Source organism: Equus asinus, chromosome 23 (assembly GCF_041296235.1).
Source record: "Equus asinus isolate D_3611 breed Donkey chromosome 23, EquAss-T2T_v2, whole genome shotgun sequence".
Classification (NCBI taxonomy): Eukaryota; Metazoa; Chordata; class Mammalia; order Perissodactyla; family Equidae; genus Equus; species Equus asinus.
The window spans coordinates 65,764,391-65,787,923 of NC_091812.1; the positions used below are offsets into that span (position 1 = coordinate 65,764,391).

The 23,533-nt window shown below is 58.4% G+C and overlaps 1 protein-coding gene across 25 annotated transcripts in view; it reads left to right on the forward strand.

Moving 5' to 3' along the window:
• Positions 1-23,533, forward strand: part of SEMA4D (semaphorin 4D) — a 112,953-nt gene that overhangs the window by 85,955 nt on the left and 3,465 nt on the right. For 8 of the 25 annotated variants that reach the window (XM_070495881.1, XM_070495885.1, XM_070495882.1 and 5 more), the window contains 10 exons: positions 529-642; positions 1,399-1,550; positions 2,587-2,762; positions 2,844-3,000; positions 4,290-4,512; positions 5,310-5,425; positions 9,781-9,953; positions 10,057-10,100; positions 13,426-13,635; positions 21,754-21,963. In XM_070495881.1, coding sequence (XP_070351982.1) covers positions 529-642; positions 1,399-1,550; positions 2,587-2,762; positions 2,844-3,000; positions 4,290-4,512; positions 5,310-5,425; positions 9,781-9,953; positions 10,057-10,100; positions 13,426-13,635; positions 21,754-21,963 — 1,575 coding nt within the window. Of the gene's footprint in view, positions 1-528; positions 643-1,398; positions 1,551-2,499; positions 2,763-2,843; positions 3,001-4,289; positions 4,513-5,309; positions 5,426-9,780; positions 9,954-10,056; positions 10,101-10,950; positions 13,220-13,425; positions 13,636-21,753; positions 21,964-23,533 lie in introns of those variants that run through there. The other 17 variants (XM_044756833.2, XM_070495876.1, XM_070495875.1 and 14 more) reach the window with 3 other exon arrangements.

Here is a 23,533-nt window from a genome sequence, read left to right on the forward strand (position 1 = left end):
TCGTCCTCACAAAAGGTAGGGGAGCCTATCCAGAGCCCCCGATAGGGGCTGAGTTCATTGTTCACAGGGATACCCAGGCACTCCCCTGGTCCACAGATAGATCATTTTATATCCGTCGTTGGTACAAATCATCTGGGTTATTCAGTTCTGTGGGGTCGTTGTTCCTGTTGGGGGGGTTTGTGACCAAGCCACCGGCTGCCTCGTAACAGTCTTGCACGCCGAGGTGAGGGGGCCACATGCCCCGTGTTTACCCACTGTCATGTTTATTTTCTGGGATGTGGGAATTACCCGCTGGTGTTAGTTTTTGCCCTTAACTCTCACAAAAGACAGCTGACCCCGGAGCATAAAATTACCCCTGTCAGAGAAACAAAAGGGAAGACTCCGGAAACAGGCTCAGGAACTGGGCAGTGGCTGCTCCACATGCCAGAAGGGGCGTGCATTAGGTGGTAAAGGAGAGCGTGGTGGTGGGCACCTGTCCCTGGCGCTGGCATTGACTCCCTTTTCCTCTTTCCTCCTGGTCCACTGCAGATGGAGAGCTCTACTCCGGGACATCCTATAACTTCCTGGGAAGCGAGCCAATCATCTCCCGGAATTCTTCGCACAGCCCTCTGAGGACAGAGTACGCCATCCCTTGGCTTAACGGTAAGAAGCAGGTGGGTCACGGTGGGGGTTCCCCCTTGGGTTGCCTCCTGGCAGGGGAGCCCTGCTGGATTTCTCCTCTTGCTGGCTCCAGCTGAGCCTCCTGGGCGGCGTCTGCAGCTTCTGTTAGCCCTGTGCGGTGGGGGCGCCTGCAGAACGGCCCGGAGCTGCACGGCGGCATCTGGGGGCGGCCTACTTTCTTCTCCGCTGAGAGAGCCTGTTTTAAGGGTGCTCTGGCCCCTTCCTGAAAGTGGATCTGGGAGGCTCACACGCAATGAGAATCTGATGGCCAGCCGTGAATTCAGGCTGGTCAGATCGGTGTGTGATGTCATATTGTTACCTCTGGACGTTGAGCATCCGTGTTGGACTTGCGCTGTGGGTGGCTCATGGCTGCTCACATCAGGCTTTTCTTGTGGGCACTGGCCAGCGGGCCCTAGACTCTCGGAGGGGCTGATCTGGGAGACTGCAAATGCGCATCTTCTGGGGGTCTCCAGGTGCCGTGGGATGTGGCTCCCTGGGACCCCCAGGCTGCTTGCCTGTCGGGAGGCCCAGCCCTGGGTTCTCGGGGTGGACCAGGAGGGTATTCTTCAGAACCCCCATCATGGGCACGTCTGTACCCCAAGGAGGGCAATGTGGGCACTGTCATCACCCCTGGACCCTGGATTTCGGGGCATGGCATACACACCCTCCCTCGTCCTTGCACGGAGGTGCCTGGGCCCCTCTGTGTGTGCGAGGGTAACCGGGGGTCTCCTCCTGCAGAGCCCAGCTTCGTCTTTTCTGACGTGATCCGGGAGAGCACGGACGGCGCCGAGGGCGAGGATGACAGGGTCTACTTCTTCTTCACGGAGGTGTCTGTGGAGTACGAATTCATCTTCAAGTTGATGATCCCCCGGGTGGCGAGGGTGTGCAAGGTGAGCCGTTCCCCCAGGTTCTTTGGTCCCGGCAGTGGCGATAGCACGTCTGGAGGGTCGGTCACTTCGCCCAGGCTCTGTGCTTCTTGGAAATGTCAGTTTACCTACTGCTATCTTCTCCTGTGCCGCAGGCGTTGGTGTGGAGGGGGTCGGCGGTGCACGGTGGCCTGGAGGTCTCCCTGGGGGCCGAGGGAGCGTTGGCGCCCATGTGTGATGGGTGATGGGCTTCCTGTCCTCAGGTGGTCTGCTTTAGACATGCCTCCATCCAACCCCCCCCACCCCGACCCCCGGTTATAGGAAGTTCGTTTTTGTTTACTGTGTTAACCAAATCCAGTTGGAATTGGGGTTCCACCATCCCAACGTAAAGAAGGGAAGGGGGCATTTTCATTGTGTCCAGAATGAATAAGGTCGCTTCCATTTTATGTTCCTCTGCACCAGATGTCCGAGTTTCCGTGTTTCTCCCCAGAGCAGGTCGTACGGGGTGTGTTTTATGTATCTCTTGGTGGTTGTCTCACTAAGCCGTGTTTATGGAGAACCTGGCAGGTCCTAAGCACTGAGCAGGTGACTGGGGGGTGGGAAGGAAGTGAAGACCTCATCTTCCAGGAGGAAGGTCTTAGGGGAGACCAGACCCACACGCATCGCCTGGGAGAGATGGGGAGCCAAGGCGTCTAGCCCCTGGCTCCAGGGTCCCTCACAGATGGTCCTGAGTTTGGAGATGCACTCGGCCAAGGGCTGAAGCAGGAAAGTGCACAAGGGGCATCTGCTGCCGTGAGATGCGTGTATGCAGAATCCAGTGGCGGGTCTGGCCGCAGGTGGGCGGCTCCATCGAGGAGGCATGTTGGTTGGTTGGCGTTTGGATCCTCGGTCTGGGCTGGCGTGGAAGGGGGGCCGCGGCCACGGGCTGGTGTGCAGCCTGCTTTCCTTGCAGCCTTGGCCTGGTTCCTTTCAGGCAGAGCCGTTCTGGGCCTGGTACCTCATTTACCACCTGCTCACAAGGGAGCGTCCCCTCCTACCACGCACGTCTTTGGGCTTTCAGGGGGACCTGGGCGGCCTCAGGACCTTGCAGAAGAAGTGGACGTCCTTCCTGAAGGCCAGGCTGATCTGCTCCAGACCCGAGAGCAACCTCATCTTCAACGTGCTGCAGGACATCTTTGTCCTCAGGTCCCCGGACCTGAAGGAGCCTGTGTTCTACGGGGTCTTCACCCCACAGCTGTGAGTGCCCGGGGAGGGCGGGCGGGCAGGTGGCGGGCCGTGTTTCCTCCACACGGCAGTCACGTTGTCCCCTCCTCCCAGGAACAACATGGGGCTGTCGGCCGTGTGCGCCTACAACCTGTCCACGGCCGAGGCGGTCTTTTCCCGTGGGAAGTACATGCAGAGTGCCACGGTGGAGCAGTCCCACACCAAGTGGGTGAGCTACAACGGGGCCGTGCCCACGCCGAGGCCCGGGGCGGTGAGTGGGGCCCGGGCTGCGGGAGGGCCCGGGGCGCCAGACCGGCGGCTTTGGTGAGGGCCACGTGCCGCTCCAGACCTGGGGTTGTCTTCCTGGAGAGCGGGCATCCCCCGGGACTGGGAAGGGCAATGGGCACACTCCTTGTCCTGTGTTCTCACTGGCATGTTGTGTAACAGCTCTTGCAACATACTTCCCCAACCAGAGGCTGGAGTGGCTGGCATGGGCATTTTGTGGAAGTAACATTGCATAATACAGTACGGTCTGTTTCATTTTCTGTTTCCTGTAGAGAAACGATTTCTTGGCAAAGAGAGGAATTCTGCTCTCCACTCATTAATAGGAGTCACATTTTTTTCTCCTAAAGATAGTGACTTATGTGGAAATTAGTGTGGGTTTCTAGGCTGATTTGGCTGCATCCGTTCATTATGTGGCTGGTGTCCTGGGGCGTGTGCATGACCCATGGATGGGGCTGTGACCTGGGAGAGTGGACTGCTTTCTGGAACTCACCCCAGGCCTGTCTCCCCTCCTGGGGCACACCTCCTTCGCTGACACTGGCCATCGCTCCTTCTGTGCATGTCATTAAGTAAAATGTGTTCACTTGGGGTCACAAATTTTGGGTGACACACGTTAGGAGCTGGGACAGGAAAAAGAACCCTTCAGGCTCTTGCCCTTTATGCTGTTTAGAACTGGACTGTGCTTAGCGATTTTACCAGTCTTCTCCTGGGAGAGCTTTTGGATGTAAGTGTTTATGTTTTAATTTCCAAAGCTTGATACTTCTTTTCGCTTATAAACAGATCAATTATGTCACTGACTGTGTCATGAAACACAATTATATCTTGTGGGTAAAATGACCGTTGCAGGGCTAGCCTGGTGGCGTAGTGGTTGGGTTGGCACACTTGGCTTTGGAGGCCTGGGATTTGCAGGTTCAGATCCTGGGCTTGGACCTAGCACCGCTTGTCAAGCCATGCTGTGGTGGCATCCCACGTAAAGTGGAGGAAGATGGGCACAGATGTTAGCTCAGCCACAATCTTCCTCCAGCAAAAAGAGGAGGATTGGCAACAGATGTTAGCTCAGGGCTAGTCTTCCTCCCTGACCAAAACAAAGACAGTTGCATTTCCTACATGCTTTATAACTGTGTCTTCAGATTCCCGGGGAAGGTCGCCTCAGTTTTTCCCCTTTTTCAAAAATCCACTGTGAGTCCCCAAGTTTTGCACCTCGTGGGAGCCCACATTCCCGTGCGAAGCATGGGCTGGGCTGTCCGTGTGCCTTAACGGGATGGTCTGCTCCTGCAGTGCATCAACCGGGAAGCGCGGGCGGCCAACTTCTCCAGCTCCCTCAACCTGCCTGACAAGACCCTGCAGTTTGTCAAGGACCACCCTCTGATGGACGACTCCGTGACCCCGATAGACAACAGGCCCAAGCTGGTCATAAGCGACGTGAACTACACACAGATCGTGGTGGACAGGACGCAGGCCCTGGATGGGGCCGTCTACGACGTCATGTTTATCGGCACAGGTGGGTAGGAGCATCAAAAGTCTGCGTGGAGCCAGCATCTCCCCGCTGACCCCAGTGGTTTGTTAGAGCATGGAAGGATTTCTGAGAAGTCCCCACGCCTGTGTGGCTACAGATCTCTGTGACCATCAGAGCACCGGGGCATTGGTTAGAAATGCAGGTCCTGGCTCAGATCTGGAAATTCAGGTCTGGCGGGTCTGGCCTGGTGCAGAGGGAGCCCGCATGGTGTCCTGCAGGCCGGGCGAGAGCCACAAACAGCACGTCCCGCCTCCCTGCGCCAGCAGCCAGGTTCAAGACCTGTCCTGACTTGCTGTGGACTCTGAAGCAGGCGCTTCTGGCATGGGGACCGTGGCCAGGCACAGCAGCAGCTGGCAGGGCCCTGTGGTCAGCCCCGGGTGATTTCCAGCCGTGCCTGTGAGCAAGTGGAAGGCTCTGCCCTCACCTGCCTGGGACCCCTGGTGGGACAGCACCCCCAGAGGCCAGCAGAGCCCAGGAACTGTCTCTCGTTTGATCTGATGGCACCATGTCCCCTGTGCTGATGAAGGATCTTACTTAGAGTCCATGGTGGAACACTAGTTCATTTTTCATAGAAAAATGAGAATAACCCACATCTCTTGTTTATGATGATTAATTTTGCCAGTGGGTTTTCATTTTTCATTTTTAATGCAAAAACATCCGTTTCTAAGTCTCTTGTTGAGGGAACAAGTTGAGAGGAAGGAGAGTGACTGCTGGCCGCTGTGTCTGACAGTCCAGCATCATCCCCTCTGGGCACATCGCTGACCTCTGCTTTGACCTTCCAGACCGGGGTGCCCTGCACAAAGCTGTCAACCTCAAGAGCAGCGTCCACATCATCGAGGAGACGCAGCTCTTCCCAGACCTCAAGCCGGTCCAGACTCTGCTGCTGTCTTCCAAGAAGGTAGAGTCACCTGGGCAGGGGACCTCATGCCTCGGGATCCCCGGGCTGGGGCCGGGGCTGGGCCAGGCAGCCCTGTCGTCCTTCTGGCCCAGCCAAGCCAACCTTCGGGCTCTTAGAGAAAGGCCTTCTGTGAGCCGTGCGATTTGGGGCAGAGGGATGGTGAGCTGGGGAGATGGAACTGTCCCCTAAGAGTCGGCAGAACCTCACTGAGTTGCTGGGCCGACTTCTGATGCTGTGGGGTGCGCCCTGGACTGTGAAAATATTCCTGTACCCTGACCTGGTGAGGCTGAGACCCCATCAGCGGGTCCGTGTGCTGGCGACGCAGCTCACCGGTCAGCACACTCAACTCCTACTCTGAGAAATGATGCGTTGTATCTGCCAAGCCCCCTCCCCTTCGACAGGGCTTCCTCCTGCACCAGGGTAGGCAGGCTCACCCCAGAAAGGGCCACGGGTGAGTCCGAGGCTCTGAGGGCTGTCCCGTCTCCGTCTCTGCCATTGCAGTGTGAGTGCGACCGTGGACGTGCGTAAAGGAGTGAGCCCGGCTGTGTCCCAGCAGAGCCTTGTTGATGGACACTGAGCTTTGCAGTTCGTGTAATTTCATATGTCACAAAATATCATTCTTTGGTTTTTCCTCAGACATTAAAAAACATGAATCCCGTTGTTAGTTGGGCTGTGTACAACCACCGGGCCGTGGGCTGCAGCCCGTCTCCGGCCGTACGTCCATGGTGGCCGTGGGGAATATGCCGCCCTATTGACAGCTGAGGTGAAGCAGTGAAGAGCAGAGCGCAGGCTGGACACCAGGCCACCTCATCCAAGTCCTGGGTCCATGGCACAAGACTGGACAGGCCAGTCGTGCCTCAGTTTCCCCATCTGTACCCTGGGGGATGATGGACTGAGGAGGGTCCCGGCCCAGTCCTGTGGCTGTGGTAAGGACCTCACTTCTCCTTGTAGCGTCCCCCAGTGGGGCCTTGTGCGTGTCCCCCCACTGTGACCCCTGAGCTGACAGGCTCTGGGGCCTTGGCCGTGCCGGGCGTAGTGCCAGAAATGGAAGCGTGGCTGTGGGTCGCGGTCCCCTCGCTGCAGGCCCACCACTTGGCCCCTCCACCTGCGCCCCGTTTGTGCAGCCCTGCTCAGGGCCCAGGCCCGGCGCCCCTTTGCAGGAGGGCATCACTCTGTTGCTCAGGGTTTCTGGTGTGACCCATGGTAGTCTGAGGCCCCTTCCTGTGCTGGTTCTGGTGGGGTCTCTGGCCAGCTTGTAGGGCCCAGGCCCGAGCAGTGGGCAGCAGGAAGGGTCCCCCATCGGATGTCACTGAGCCCGAGAGCCGGGCAGGAGGGAACAGGCCTCCGGGTCCAGCGTGTTTGCAGCCGCCGCCCACGTGCATCCCTCCTTCCCGCTTCTCCTAGGCTTAGGGAGCTGGATCTGGTCTCCAGACTCGTGTTACACGGTCACCTCCCTCCCACCCTTCTGCTTTCTGTCTCCATGAATTTGACCCCTCTAGGGACCTCATATAAGAGGAATCACACAGTATTTGTCCTTTTTTGATTGGCTTGTTTCATTTAGCATAATGTCCTCAAGGTTCATTCGTGTTGTGATACTGTGTCAGAGTTCCTTCAGGGCTGAATAGTATTCCATTGCATGTATATACCACATTTGGTTTATCCATTCAGCCATCAGTGGACACTTGGGTTGCTTCTTCCCCTAGGCTACTGTGAATAGTGCTGCCAGGCACGTGGGTGTGCAAATATCTCTTTGCGTCCTGCTTTCAGTCCTTTGGGGACTACATGGCAGACGTGCTTTGTGTGGTCGTCTTTGAGCGCATGGAGCAGGCCGTCTGGTTTTCACGGGGACCCTCTTTAATGGTGAGACCAGCCTGCCTGGCACAGGAGGGTAAACATGGGCTTCAGTAGCTCCTTCAACTCTGGCCACGTCTGCCAATCACCTGCCGCAGGCTGGACACGGCCTGTGTGCACAGAGACCAAGACATGACAGCCTGAGCCCAGTGCCGCAGCAGAGGGCACAGTCACCCGGGGGGCGGGGACCAGCGAGGGCCCAGGCACATGCTTCTCAACAAATCTCACGAGTGCTGGGTGGCACCTGGTCAGGTTGGGCTTTTTTCTTCTTTAAAATATTTTATTTTGAAATAGTGTTAGGCTCCTGGGAGAGTCGGGGTGACAGTGCAAGGAGTCCTTGTGGGTCCTGCCCCCAGTGCCCATCTAAGCCGAGGGCTTCCGCTGGCCCAGCGCCCTCACCAACCTCTGACGTCGGATGCTCACGTTCTCACAACGTCCTTTTTGGCTTCAGGGCCCCATGAGGCCTCGGGCGTCTGGTCTCTTCGGTCTCCTATGGTTTGGATGGCCCCCTGTCTGTCCTCATCTTGGTGGCCGTGACACTTTTGGAGAAGACTGGTCGGGGTTTTGGGGAATGCTCCTCGGTTTGGGCGTGTCTGATGTTTTCTCGTGTTTAGATCAGGGTTCAGGGTTTTTGGGAGACGACCTTGGGGGGCATGTCTCGGGGACATGGAATCAACGTGACTTCTGAGTTACTTGACTTCTTTATCCACGCTGTCCCCACGCCCTGGGGTCAGTGGTCTGGCCCCCAAGGCGGGTGTGTGTGTGTGGGTTAAGCCCACTCCTGGAAGGAGGAGTGTCGACAAGTTTGGGTGTGTATGTTCCACCCTGCAGTGGCTGACGCTTGTGTGTGGGGGGTCTGGAGGCGCACAGTCACCCGGGGCCCGCTTGCCCACTGACTAATGAGTCCACCAGCGGCCCTGTCTGCAGCCATCCCTGAGCCTGTTTCGGTGTGCTGTTCTGTCCCCTCCCTGCCACATTTGTTCATTGGAATCGGCAAGACACCGTCACTTCTTCACGTGCGCTCAGCCCAGCCCTTAAGGGAGCGAGGGCTGGGGGCTGCGTGGCCTGAGGGACAGGGACGGGGGCCAGTGGGCCGGGCCCGCCCTCCTTGGCGAGGTGTCAGGCAGGGCTCCCTCGGCAGCGCCGGCTGCCTGTTCTGCTCTGCGTGAGTGTCCGCACCCTCACTAGGGACCTTCTGTGGCCCTGCTGGCCCTTCGAAGTGGCCCACTTGGCCTTTCGCCCCCGGAAATTGTTCCTCACCTCTGTGAGCCACGTGATGCTCGGCTGTGATCTGGGACAGCATTCCCCTCCCTCCTTACGGATGCGGCGGGCACGTGGCCTCATCCGCTCAGGTCTCCGCCGACGTGGACAGGCCACCCCTGCGCCTGGTTCTCTGCCACTTGTTGTCACAGTTTCAATCCACTGCAGAGGGGGACTTCCCTTTCTCTTGGCTGTGCTCGCACACGGTGTGTCTGCGACCTCTGGCCTTCGATGCGTCCCTGGCCAGGAGATCTGCACTGACCCCGGGGACTTTGAGCCCCAGCCAGACTCTGAAGTTAATCCCGGATGTGTCCTCTGTGGATGAAGGCTGTGTCCTCTGAGTCTAAAACACTGACTTCTGGGTAAACTTGGGAAGCGTCGGATTTAGCAGAAAGGTCTTTCTAGGACGTCAAGGTGGGCCGGGGGCTCCCAGGCAGAGAGGGTGAACGCCCAGTGCCCGGATTGCCCGCGACCCCTTCTGCATCAGCACTTCTGGGGACGTCTGCGGGAGAGCTCGTTGCAGCTATCAGTGAAGAAGTCGCCCAGCGCTGACCACCGGGCACCAGCTCTCTGCCAAGGGAGCCAGTGGAGGGAGGGGCGCCTGCCCCAGCCTTCCGGGACCCTAGGAGGAGGCTGCTTTGCTCTTTGCTGCTGAGCGTGGCTCCGTTTCCCGGTGTATCTTCCTCCCTTGTAGATGTGCAGGGGTGATAAGCAAATGCTCCTCACCTCTCTGACTCTGTCTACCGGTATTCTGTTCCCTCTCCACGCTCTTCCCTCTGGGCCCAAGCTGGATTCAGACAGTGACACAGGCTGTCTACATCCTAGAGCTCACGTCTGGTGGGCACAGGGTTGGGGTCGGAGGCTGTGCCCTTTGGCCCCTGGCCGGGAGGACAGCTGGGAGTGTCAGGGTAGTGGTCTCTCTCCACATGGAATTGGGCTAAATAGCTCCACCCCCAAAGAAGGCGCAGAGACACATGCTGGACGCGGATGGGGCAAGTGACAGACAGAGGCCCAGGGCTGCTCAGAGTTGGCGTGTGGGTTCTGTGTGGAGACGGTGCCCTGCCTGTGTTGCGACTGTGCTGTGGCGCAGACTTGGCTTGGGTCTGACCTGGCTCGCTCCAGTCCTGAGCGAGGGAGGCTTGTCCCCCTCCAGGGCGCAGGGGAAGATGCTCGTGCCCGCTCCCCGTGAGTGGAGAAGCAGCCCCTGGGGCCCATCCCCACCGTTCTCTGTCTCACACCCACAGGGCAGGAAGTTTGTCTATGCGGGTTCCAGCTCGGGCGTGGTGCAGGCCCCCCTGGCGTTTTGCGGAGAGCTTCACACCTGCGTGGACTGCGTGCTTGCCCGGGACCCTTACTGCGCCTGGAGCCCAGCCACTGCGGCCTGTGTGGCCCTACCTGAGACTGACGGCCCCAGGAGGTACTGGCCCGGGGTTGGGGGGAGGCGACGCTCTCGGGGGCCCCCGCCCACCCTGCAGTGAAAGCGTGTGCATGTGCGTGATCCGTGCTCCATTGTCTTGCAGGGATCTCATTCAGGAGATGAGTGGAGACACGTCCGTCTGCCCCGGTGAGTTGCTCCCTCTCGCTGCCCCCACTTCAGGAACGGCCGGGTCTTGTAACCATTTCACGGTGCTTTGGTGTTGTGGCATTGTGCACATTTTCTTTCTTTCTCTCCTCGGAGCAGAGGTCAGGTATCTCGTGGCAGACCCCGTGATGTTTCTCTGTCCCTTTTGTTGCAGAAAAGGATGTTGGAAGCCACACAGAGTGTGTTTGTTTCCTGGAAAGCACTGTCCCTCCCAAGCTGTGACGTCCACTCTTGGGACACTGGTCTCGTCTGCTTAGCTTGGGCTCCTTAGACAAATCCAGAACTCTGTGAATGGGAGGGATCAGTCCCCCTTCCCCTCGGGTGACCCCACGCCCGCCGGGAGATCAGGCACATCCCAGCTGAAGGTGGACGTGCCCTGGGCTCCTGCCCTCCCGTCCCTGACCCCACAGCTGTCATCAGTTAAGACAGTTGAGGAGGACGGTGCCGAGGGCCACCCAAAGGCTGGCGTGCCCGGTCGCGGCCAGCAGGAGTGTGCGGCGTCTGACTCGGTGCCGCCCCGGAGTGCACAGTGGGTGGCTGGCTGCTCAACTGCCCTGGCCTGGCGGGTTTTCTCCTGGGAAACCAGGGTGCAAAATGGGATTTCTGCCGCTCAGAGTTGCCTCCGATTTCTTTGTCCCGTGGGCTGCCATCTGGGGCTCATCTTTGCTTTTCGGTCACGCATGTCTTTATTTCCTTAGTTGTTCTGGAAGATTCCATGTTGCTCCAGTGGGTGAAACTCTTGTGTCCTCTTGTGCCTATTAATCTATTTTTAAAGGAAGTTACGTAGCGAGCAGGGTTGTTGACACTGTGCACGTTTATTTTGATGTTCCAGATAAAATTAAAGAAAGTTACCGGCAGCATTTTTTCAAGCACGGCGACACAGCAGAACTCAAATGCTCCCAAAAGTCCAACCTGGCCCGGGTGGTGTGGAAGTTCCAGAACAGTGGGCTCAAGGCCGAGAGCCCCAAGTATGGCCTGGTGGGCAGGAAGAACTTGCTCATCTTCAACCTGTCGGAGGGAGACAGCGGGGTGTACCGGTGCCTGTCGGAGGAGCGAGTCAGGAACAAGACTGTCTTGCAGGTGATGGCCAAGCACGTGCTGGAGGTCAAGGTGGTCCCTCGGACCCCAGTGCCCTTCACCTCACCGGCCGTCCGGACCGAGGGTGGTAGGATCACCCCCAAAGTGTCAGCGGGGCCCACCCAAGGCTCCTCTCCCCAGACCCCAGCTGTGCGGGCCACTACACCCCGTGCCATCATCCCATCCTCCAGCGCTGTGCCCACCAGCATGTCCCGCAAACCAAAGACGGTCAGCAGCGTGGTGTCCGAGGTCCACTCAGAGAAGACGGTGTATCTCAAGTCCGGCGACAACCGCCTCCTCATGTCGCTCTTTGTCTTCTTCTTCGTCCTCTGTCTCTGCCTCTTCGCCTATAACTGCTACAAGGGCTACCTGCCCGGGCAGTGCCTGAAGTTCCGCTCGGCCGTGCTGCTCGCCAAGAAGCAGCCGGTGTCTGACCTGTCCGACTGCGAGCCGAGCGCGAAGGAGACGCTGGTGGAGCAGGGCAGCTTCTCGCAGCAGAACGGGGGGCAGCCCAAGCCGGCCCTGGACACTGGCTATGAGACCGAGCAGGACACCATGGCCAGCAGGTTGCCCACCGACAGGGAGGACTCGCAGAGGATCGACGACCTGCCGGTCAGGGACAGGCCGTTTGACGTCAAGTGTGAGCTGAAGTTCGCCGACTCAGACGCGGATGGGGACTGAGGTCCGCTCAGGGAGGTCCGTGTGTCGCCGTGCAGTAGCCTCGTCCAATGCCTGTCCTGTGCGTAGGCAGCCCGTCGTCAGCCAACCTCAGTCTTCTGTGTCTTTTCTCTCGGGTCGAGCTTGTGACTTGGTTCTCTTTGTCCTTTCGGAAAACGGCGAGCGTCGTGCCGCGGCGTCCCTCGGTGGGTCGGAGCAGCTCGGGCCATCCCTGCAGGTGGCCGTGGGGCAGTTGGCGGACGGTCCTGGCCCAGGAGGAGTTGTTCTTGAGTGCCCCTCTCCCAGCAGCCACTGAAAGATAATTTAATTCCAGATTGGAAATGATGTTTTAGTTTATCAGATTGGTAACTTATCGCCTGTCGTCCAGATTGGCACAGACCTTTCCTTCTGCAACGTTATTTTTTAGGATTTTGCTTTAATTGTGTCGGTGTGTTAGGCCATTTGTTTGAATTACTGAAGCAGATGTTTTAATATTTAGAAGATGTGCATCTTCTAGGTTTTGTTGTATATTAGGGAAAGATATGGCTTATGTTGCTTACGATTCTCAGGGATAAACTTACTTTTGCTGAATACATTCTTTCTGCTTTTAGAAACGTAGACAAAAGCATCTCTTGAGCACACTTGCTTTTTTTTTTTTTAATTTTATTCCTTGAGGGAAGCATCATTTTCAGAGAGAGTTTCTTTCTGTACTTTTTTTCTCTTGTTTTAACTTTTTCGAAGACGCGAGGGCAGTGGAGGACTGGCCCACGACGCGGGGCAGGGCTGAGCGAGGGACAGTGCGCAGGCTGGCCCAGAGCCGGGGGCACGAGCGTCGTACCATCTGATGCCCACGGCCCTGGTGGAAACCTCCTGTCCAGACAGATGGAGCGCTCGCCAAGACTCTCTGGTCATCCGAAGGTCTCCTTCTCTTTGCTTCCATCTTGTACCCAGTGCTGCCCAGATGTTCTGCCTGGCCTAACAGCCGTCCACAACTGGAAGAGAACTGGGCAGCAGTGGACAGATGGGCCTGTGACCACCACACCCCCACGGACGCCACCATCGCAGACCTGCTGGGCCTGACGCTGTCCTCGAGGTGCGGACAGGCGGTGAGGTCCACCATCACGGACTTCACACTCCACCTCCCCTTTCTGGAAACCCACAAGAGGAGACTTTTTTCCGTGGCAAGGAGCAATAAACTCTGGATTTTTGTGTGCCTATGTGGACGGTGTCGTCTTCCAGCATGATCAGATTCAAATGCTTTGGTGTAAACATTTGTGTTTTATAAGATTTACTTTGTTTTTATTTTTCTACTTTGAATTGTATACATTTGAAAAGTAATCAAATAAATGAGAAGCTTATATCCTTGATGTGGGCATGTGCTTTGCTGAGGCCACATGGCCTCCCTCTCTCCGAGCGGGGCTGACAGGCAGGCTGGGTCCCCCACGCCCCACACACGTCCCGGGCGGCGCTGGGCCCCTCTCTCCCCCCGTGCTTGGTCTCCGCTCTCTGCATGCAGCGTGTTCTGACGACTCCTGCCTCAGTGCCTGTTTCTTTTCTGTCCTCTGTCTCGCAGCCTCATCTCCTCTGCCCCTCCCTTCTCCGGGGTCCTCCTCCCTGTCCTGTCTGGGCCCCGACTCATCTTCCTCTCCCCGAAGCCCCTGGCCAGCCGTGGGCTCAGGGCCTGACAGCCACCCGCGGGTCACCTTGCTGCCGCCCTTCCTCAGCGACCAGGCCCAGCACGTGCATGCCCTGGGGACCTTCCACCTCTTCTGCCAGGCCACAGGTGAGCAGGGCACCGTCCGTCCGGGGTTGGGGGGTCTGGGGGTGGACCTCCTCCTCAAGCACCGCCTTCCTGGCTGCATCCCTCAGAAGTTTCCTTTCACTTCCTACAGACTGCGGGCTAACCAGCTGTTCCTCAGAGGGCCAGACGTTAGCGGTGTCAGGCTTTGTGGGCCACGGGGTGGCCTCTGTCGCAAGTCCTCGGCTCTGCCTTCAGAGCCTGGAAGCCAGCCACGCGTGGGCCTGGCCAGGCGCCAGTCACCCTTGATTCCCACACCCCAGGCGGCCAGCTGGGCGCAGCGGCGGCTCACCAGTTCTGGTGTGTAGGGTTACCTCTGTGTCTGCGAACAATTTGGGGATGACGTGGCATTTGGAGATTGGAAAAATTAACTTCAAGCCTCCAGAATGGGAGCCAGTCTCTTGCTTTGTGATGTTTAAACCCAAAAAAGATTGAGAGTCTAGGGCAACCCTAGCTGGGACTTGGGGGCGTTGGCCCCATGTCACATCGTACTGGATCAGGAGTCAGCCAAACACACGTTTCCAGAGCACACGGGCTGCAGGCAGCGCCCCAGTGCCTGGGTCCCCCGGGTGTGGGCGGTGTGTGGCTGATCGGTAGTTACAAAGAGAAACCAGGTGCTGGTTGGTGCCCCGGCTGCATCCTCTGCCCGGAGCAGAGGAGTGGAGTTGAGGAGGAGGACGAGCACCTCCTGTGCTCTTCTTTTTTTGAGATTTTAGACAGACTGAGAAGCTGCTCAGAGGGCTAAGCTGTTGCCCATCCCTCTGTCGAGTCAGCTCATGGTCCCGGGATTGGCCTGGGTTGCTGGGAACCAGCCCATGTGACCGCGGTGGCTCTGCCGTGGGCCTGGTGGGCCGTGGGTGGTGGGCCATGGGTGGTGGGCAGGGAAGTTGCCTGAGAACAGGGCGCTGTGCAGCCAGACCTTCAAGGGGGTCCGTGTGGCCCCGGTCGCTGCTCCGTGCCAGGGGCCAGGCCGGTGTTGGGCCTCCAGGTGCTGCTCCTCAGCTGGCCTGTCTCCCTGGGGACAGGCATTTAGAACCTGCGTCTGCCCCCTAGGCCCTCCTGTGGTGGTGGCGGTGGCCTCCCAGGCACACTTGGAGCCTCCTGGTCACTGGGAAAGTGGGGACGCCCAGTGCTGGTCACACGACCATGCCACGGCCCAGGGCCCTTGCTGGGGGTCCAGGCAGGCCTTGTGGCCAGGCTGGCATGGGGTCAGGATCTATATGCGCTTAAATGTGGGCTGCTCAGGGGTGTGTGGCCCATTAGCTGGGTGGGTGTGCATCCACACGCATTTGTGCACACGGCCCCTGGGACTGGGACAGCACCCACAGGCTGGATCGGGGCAGCACCACTCCAGGTGTTTCAGACACGGGGAATGCAGTGCAGGGTTCAGTTCCAGAGATGACAGCGGGTGGGGACAAGGTCAGGTAAGGCCCCGAGTCATAGTGACCACAGAAGCCAGTGCTGGACTCGGGGCAGGAGAAGCAGGGTACTTAGAGCTACCCTGGCCACCAGCGCAGCCCCGCTGCCAGTGCTGCCGTCGGGGCTGCTGAGGGGCGTCAAGAAGCCAAGAGACCTTTCTTCCTGCCGACGGCCGTCTCCTGTGGTCTGGCAACCTGGCCGGAGAGGTGACGGGGCCCGAGGAGCTGGGATCATAGGAGCCCGCGTAGCAGAGCCTGGAGAGCAGGGGGAGCAGCTTCTCATGGGGCTCAGGCTGCGCAAACGGAGGGAAACTGAGGCCCGGCCACCCCACCCTCCTCGTGCGCGCTGTGTTCTCTCTGAGTCGGCTGCCCATCCGGTACCGTCCCTTGTTCCACTGAGGCCACAGCCCGAGGCTCGGAGGCACCCCCAGGCAGCACCGGCCTCTCCAGGTAGCCTGACGTGGCCTGTGCCAGCAGGAGGGGGGCCGCCCAAGGCAGTGTCAGCGAGGCCACCCTGAGGGCCAACCAGAGGGCCACCCAGAGGGCCCCGTCTCCAGGGCTACAGACAGAACGCCTCACACACACATCACACGTACCACATACCATATGCCACATACACATGCCCATATACACACTCCACAAACCACACCACACACATGCACCACACAGTCACACACCACATGGTCACACACCACACTCACTCGCCTCAGGGGGGCCTCCTGCACCCCTGGAGGCGGGTGTGGTATGCTGGGCCCCTTGAGGGAGACGGCAGGCAGCGGGGTGACAGGTGGGCGCCCTGGAGACAGCTGGGGGGTGGAGCCCAGGGGCCAAGGAGCCTCCTGTCTCCCTGAAGGCCCGCTCCCACACCACCCTCTCAGCCAGGAAAGCAGGAGGTGGTCCTCAGGGACCCAATGATGGCCCTTCAAAGACCCTCTCAGCCACGTGGTATTACATCTGCCCCCAGGAAGCCTGCTGGTCCTAGAGGCAGCCTGCTGTGGTGGCCTAGCGGCCCAAGCATGTCCTTTCTCTCCGAGGGCCCGTCCCGGCACAGCTCGCAGGCTGACATCAGGGACCCCAATGACACATGCGAATCTAGGCGTATGGTGCCCTTCCCCCAGACTGAGCCTCGAGCCCATGTGGCTCTCCATGCCGGTGAATGGCGGTTCAAGTGCAGCATCTCTGGCCGTCCCCTGCCCCGAGTCCCGGAAGGTGCTGGAACCAAAGGCCGAGTTTCTTTTCAAGCCTGGGCTCTGTGGAAGTGTTGGTTCCTGCCGCTGTGGCTGAGGGTGCCTCCCTTTCCAGGGTACTCCAGTGTCGTCCCCGTGGGCTCGGGCCAGGGGTCCCCGCAGAGCTGGCTGTGCAGCCGTGTCGCAGTGGCTCCGGCTCAGGCCAGACCAAGGCCAGCCGGCCTCTTACCGCGAGCGCAGCCTCGGAGCTCAGGGACTCAGAGGGGTGCCCTAGCCCCCGTCCTCTCTCCGTCTCCTCATCTGCCCAGTGGAGTGTGTGCACCTGTGTATGCATTTACACGTGTATGTGTGTGCCTGTTTCTTTGGGTCCAAAGCACACTGCATGCTGGGATCTGTGGCCGCGCCTCCTTCCAGGACCTCCTTCCAGGATGGGAGTGCCAGAGGCGGAATGCCTGACCTGGCATGGTTCTCCAAACTGCTGGCCAGCTTCCGGGCAAAAGGGGTGCATGTGGCTTCTGGAGAGTTAGGAAAATGCTGACACGTACAGGAGAGGTCCTGAGCTGGACAAGTCAAGGAGGCACGTGGTTGTGTTTCACTTTTCTGAAATAGTCCACGCTCCTCGTGGCAAAATTAGCATAGTATAGATGAGGAAAGAAGTCACACCCTGCCGCACGTAGGCACACTCGCTCTGTGTTGTTGGCGTGTATGAGTACGGATGCAGACAGGGGCCACTGACAACGTCATGTCCGTACACAAGCACATACAAATCATGCATTTGCACATGCAGGCGTACACACACACAGAAATAGATCTGTCTAGTCTTTTACCCAAAGTGGAGTCTTTCTCTACCCTGTGGGCTCTGCCTCTAGCCCTCATGTGACTGTCTTTCTATGTCAAAGTTAGAGCCATGTCATTTTTAAAACTGGGGAACCTCTCTATTTTAGGTAACATTGGGATGTTCAGGTTTTGGGAGGCCTTTTATGTTTTAACTGCAACATTAGAAATCAGAGCTCTTTAAGCCACTGGGGTCAGAGGAGGCAGCAGAATTGGCAGCAGAAAGGCGGCCTGCGGCTCAGAGGGTCCCCGTCTCCGAGCTCCTGCAGTGACCGTTGGCGTGAGGGTGCGTGTCCGGGCTCCTGAAAGGCCAAGGCCGACCCTGGGGGCAGGGGACCCATGGATCCCGCACTGTGCCAGAGTCTCGATCCTGAGTGTGTCTGACGACCTAGTTTTGTCAGAAGCTGTGTCTCTCATTCTACTCGTGATAATCCACATGCCTTTACAACGGAGCGGTCCTGTTCCTTGGTTTCTGGAGGACTCCTTGTGGGCAGGAGTGTCATCCACAGAAGGCACCCCTCTAGCGCCCCCATGAAGCTGGGCACCGTGCCAGTCCCTCCTATGCCTCCCACCGCGTGGTCTCTAAAGTGCCTTCTTGCCGCATAAGCTTCCAGAGTTTAGGACCTGGGTATTTTAGGGGTCACGCTTCAGCCGACCACAGAGTCTGGCAGCTTTGTGACGGGCTTGGGACACCCCTAGGAGGAAAGCCGATAAAGCTGGGGTGGCAGAGACCCAGGAGAGCCCCTTTCCCTCCCAACCGGGTCCTCCTGATTTCTGGGCCGTGCAGGGGAACGCCCTGACCTGGGGATCCGGTGTGAGCATCCTTGGTGCGTGCAGCCTCTGGGTGCTCAGAAAACGGCTCCCCAGGGGATGTGCCCAGGCAGCCAGTAGCTGGCAGGAGGACCCTGGGCGTGAGCACGGGAGGTGGGCCAGCCCCATGGTAACTGGCCCCAGGGTCAGAGTAGACCACAGGCACCAGGATGCCTGGAGAAAGGCTTGCCTGCATGGAGCTGCACAGACAGCAGTGGGGGCACCGGTCTGGGATGTGGTCAGAGCACTTGGGTTGGACCCCATCACATCCCCCTCCAGCTTGGGGCTCTCAGGCCCCACCTCTAGGATGGGTCCGTCTCCCTTGATGAGAGGCTGTTGCTCCAAGGGGCTCTGGTTTTGTTGCAAAGTAGAATCTGCTGTGCACCAGCGGATCCCTTAGACAGCCTGGGGCAGGTTGGGGCAGGACAGAGCCAACAGCCCCTACAGAGCGTCACCCCCAAGCTGGGTGCTGGAACCTGAGCCTGTAGGAGCCTTCCCAGGGCCCAGAGGAGCGGATGCACCTTCCAGGTTGGCGATGGCTCAGCTGTGCTAGGGATGCACGAGACTCCTGCCAGCGCCCCACAGAGACGGCTGGGAGGGTTGCCTGGCATTCTGATGTTCCCAAGCAGGCCCTGTCGGGTGGGTGGGTTTGGCTTGCTGCCCTAGGTCCCCACGGGTGTCGCAGTGAGGTGACCCTGCTGACCGGTTTTAACTTTCCCTCTCTTTTTAATCTCCTCTGCCTTCGGAATGAGTCGGATAGTTTTAAAAAAGAATTAATGGAACGTAAGTAATTCTTTAACATTTTTCATGTTTTGGTACAGTTAAATACACATTTAAAGAATATTTAGTGGTGCTTAAGAACGCCCTCATGATGGAGGTGCGCGGTAAGTGTTTTCCGTACTGTCCGTGCTGCAGGAGCTCTGGGTGTTCGCGGAATTTCGCTCCTGAAAGGTCCTGGCCCCTGTTGTTCGGGGTGACAATTTGGCCCCAGCTCAGGCCACCCAAATTCTTTGTCCCAGGCCTGGCCATGAGAACCTTCCAAAAAGCTCCTGGGTCCCATCTTGGTGACTCTAGTTCAGGAGGGGCCTCGGTGCACCAAGGGTCACCGCTGGGCAGTGCTAGGGCATGAGGGAGGAGGCTGGGCCTTTTTAGAACTGACTTCAAAGAAAAGTTCATGTTCTCGATCATAATGCCTCATGAGGATCAGTTTTCCTAAAGTTAGATTCCACCAAGATGCCCATCAGCCAGGAATGGCTAACGGGATGTGGTCACATGGTGCGCTCAGCAGTGAAAGTGCTCCATTCTGTGTTCCAATCGATGGGCACCTGGGTAGCTGTGTACGGATGTGGACATGTGTATACGTGCACGTATGGACGTGCAAATATAGGTAAGTGCGTGGACTGAGATGTGCTTGCGTGCGTATGTATGTGTGTGTATACATATAGAGAGAGTTGCCTAGGGGTAAAGTATAAAACACTTTAGTGGGAAAAACAAATTATAGGGAATCAAAAACAAAAATCCTGCAGAGCAAACAGTAAACAGACCTGGGAGGTCTTGTCCACCAGGCCAGGGTGGCCAGCGAGCTGCTGGCCCAACTACTTTTGAATATCTTTCAGAATTTCCTTCAGAGTCTATGGCGCATTTCTTTCTTTCAACACAGCATTTTATTTTTATAATGAAAGCAATATTTGTTTCTTGTAGTGGATTTGGAAACTCCAGGAAGGTATAAAGAGCAAAATTTAAATGATCTAAATTAACCCCCTGAAGGCAGCTGCCACCAGTACTGTGGCCATTTGTAGGCCTTCTCTCTCTGTGTGCACATGAATGTGTCCACATACTCATGTAGGTGTGTACACAAATGTTTACACGCAGGCGCTTGTTTTTCTGTTTAACATGACATTAGTATTTTTCTGTGTTATTCTTCTTAAATGTGATTCCTAACGAAGGATGGACAACACAGGTGGCTGCCACACTCCCCGACTTCTCACTGACGGACCTGGCTTCAGTGACTCCTCCATGTTCCCACCATTGGCTTGGAGTCATTCCTAAGATTGTCCAGCTCAAGGGTCTGGCTTTCTCTTGGGAGGAAGGTTCTCTGAGGATCCTGAATGTAGTGGATCCCTGATGAAGGGACCAGATGGGGTGAAGAGGTGCCAAGTTGGTCACATGGGGACGTGATTGTGCTGGGAACGTATTGAAAGTAACCTTACTTGAATTAGAAATCTCTGCTCCTTCTGAGACACCCAGCTCGTGACAGAGAACTCTGCCCAACACCTCGGCCCCCTTCCCCACCTGCGTCTGGCCGTGCACATGCCCCACGTGCTCGCACACCCAAATGCCCATTGCTTGGGTGCTGGTTTTTAACCTCCTTGGCCCTGTCACTTGTTGATCCTCCTCAGTGAACCCAGCCACAGGTAGACAGACATAGTCCTTCCACTGCTGACCGTCCTCCACGAAACCACTTTTTATTTCCCATTCCCCAGCTGGGGGGCATTAGGGAGAATCCAGCTTTTAAAAACCGAGTCTTGGGTGGTGTTGTGATCAGGTAGGGGCTGCTGTGGTCTAGGTTGGCCTCACAGCACGCCCCTTGAGCGTTGGTGTGGTCCACGCAGAATAGCAGACATCTGTCAGGGAGTCAGGTCCCTAAGCAAGGAGGCTGGAAGGCACTTGTCGTCCATGCTGTTAGGGTGCCCGCCTGGCACAGGCAGAGGTGAGAGGGGGCAGCATGGGCTAGCGGGGCCTGGCCCCAGCCCCCACCGCCATGGCTGGGAGCAGCAGGGGCAGAGGGGCCGACACAGGGTTTGTGTGTCCCCCAGGGCCTGCAGGAGGGCCTGTGTCACCTCTCCTGCCCAGCTCTCAGGGGCCAGGGCTCCAGGGCAGACGCCATCTAGCGCCTTGCCCAGCCTTTGCTGCTATCCCAGCTCAGCTGGCAGTCTGCACACACGGGGACAGGAGCCCAGGTGCTCAGCTGGGCTGTTTCAACCTGACCTCAGTCCTTCCTTCCGCTGACTCGAATGAAGCCAGCATGAGAGCAGATCCAAGTGGGGCTGCCCTGGCTTGTTTGTTCCTGAGTAGGGGATAGGAGGTGGGCCTGACTCAGCACGGCCCCCGGGCCCCAGGGTGAAGTCTGAAACCCACAAGCTCATCCAGCAGCATCCGACAGATGGGGAAGGCGGCCCCAACCGGCTGCTTCTCATGCTGGATCAGAGCCCAGATCTTGCTCCTGGCTCCCCGCACACTGGTCTTGACGGCCCACCGCCCTTTCCCGTTAGTGTTGGGCTGGAAACTGGTCCCACGTCCTGTGTGAGAGGCAGGAAGCCCAGGTGTGTGCTGTGCTCCTGGCCCAAACCTGGCTCCTCAGAGCTCAGACCCCAGCCAGGGCCCAGTGCCTAGAGCAGGAGAAAGGTACCCCGTCCTCCAGTCTGCAGTGTCCACTCTCCTCCAAGTCCTTATTGCAATAGGACAGGCCCTCAGCACTTCTCAGTGCCCCTGCCCACCCGGGAGCTCCCGGTGGCAGTCCCCACCCCAACAGCCTCAGTGTGTGTCCTGGGGACACAGCTGTGCATGCATGCTTTGGAAAAGGCGACTGAGCAAGGCCAAGGATCAGGAAGCCCATGGGTCAGTGTTTGTACCCCCTTTCTCCCAGGGGTCACTGGGGACCACAGCAGGAACCACATGGAGGCCTCCTCCAGGGGAGGGGCAGGGACTGAGCTGAAGGCTGCTCTGTCACCTGAGGTCCACCAGGGACAAGAGAACCCCTAATCTGGGTAGCCCCCGTCCCTGTGCCGGGGCAGTTTCTGTGGGTCCTAGTGGGCTTTAGGGGACAGGGGTGGAGATGGTCTGTGTGCCTCCAGGTCCTGCGGATGTTCGCTTCGTCTGGGAGAAGAACGGGCATGAACTGGAGATGTGCGTCCCTGTGCAGACCCACGCGCTACCCAACGGCAGGACCCACGTGCTCAGCTGGCTGCGGGATGCCATCAGCGAGAGTGCCGACTACCGCTGCTCCGCACTCTCCTCAGCGGGGAACAGCACCTCCGGAGTGCGCGTCTCCGTGCTGAGACCCGGTGAGTGAGTGAGTGGCCCTGCGACCAGAGGCCTGGCCTGCCCCTCCCATCTCACAGCAGGCTGCAGCAGCCCAGGAGTGCCACTGGCCCTCAGCAAGAACCACGAGTGAGCACATGCACATGCCCACACATGCACACACAGACATCATACACCAAACCCTGGCTGCCAGCCCCCATGCCAGGGGCACGTGTGACGGAGGGCGCTGAGGCCCGGCTCCCGTGCGGGTAACTCTTCTTGGCTGTCGTTAACCCTGCAGCAGCCCCTGCAGCCGTCTGTCACCCTGACCGGCAGCCTCCCCACACCCTCTGCACGGTGCAGTGTCGCCCTGCCCGGGGCTGCCCTGCACCTACCTGGAGGCCGCAGAAGCCACTCCCCTCATGCTGGCCGCAGCTCCCATCACCTGGGCACTCCTTCCAGATTCTCACCTCGGCCCTCCTAGTGGGGCATCGGGGCAGGCAGTGTCGTAAGCGCCTGTCCTTCCTCTCTCTTCATCCTTGGACAAGAGCCCACAGGTTGCACAACCCCAGCCTGACACCACTCCCCGTGTGGAGGCGTGCCCCCGTCCTCTGGCTCCCCACCGCCCGTGGCCGCACGGTCTTCTCCTGCCTGCTGGGCTGGTCACTGTGGACGCCGTGCCCTCCACCTCTGGGAACTTGCCTCGAACGTTTATTCGCTCTTCTCCACTCGGTTTCCTGTGCTTCCAGAACTGTTTCCCAAGATGTTGGGCTGCCTGGCCTGGCCCTCAACTCGCCTGTCTGCTCTTCCCTCTCTGCCTCCTCCCTTGCCCACTCCCGTTAGCTTTTCTCAGCCCCTCTCACACACGATACTGCAGTTCATCTCACTTGCACGTTTTTATTGCTTGCAGCTTCTGTTCTTGTCACGAGGCTGCACTGTCCCCTTCACTGAGCGGGGTGACTGCAAGGGTGTTCTGAGCCCTCTTCCCCCTCCCGCTGGCCTTTTCTGTCTGTGTCATCCTTCTGTTTCCCTCAGAACTCTCGGCACCCTTCAGTATCCCCTTACATTTAGGACAGGGGCACAAAGAGCCCTCCTGTCGGGGCCCCTTCTCCACAGGGTGCCGTCTCTGCACTGACAGCATTTGAGTTACCTGGGGCTCGTCAGAAACGCAGTCAGGCCCTGCCTGAGCTACTGGATCAGAAGTCTTGGGGGGACCTCGTGGGCTAACACCAGAGGAACTGGGCTGCCTGGCACCTCTCCGCTTCCCTGTGGGCTGCAGTCCCGGGGGGCCTGCTAAGCTGCAGATGGACTCAGTGGGTCCCCCGTGGTCCACACTGGGAGCAGCCAGCCCTCCAGGTTGACGGTGAGCCAGAGGATGGGATCTCACCATTTAGTGTGTCCATGCCCTCTGCTCCTGTCTGCTGTCAGTGCAGTCTGCCCTCGGTGGTACCCAGGCCCCAAGCCCGGCCTGTGCCCTCTGAGATGACCAGTCTCTCCTGCAGCGATGGAGGGTAGAGCAGGGAAGGGCCTGGGGCCAGGCTTCAGCCTCTGACGTGACCCGCCTCGTGGCGGCCTGGCGCAGAGCCGTGCTCCTGGCCTGTGAGGCGGCTCCTC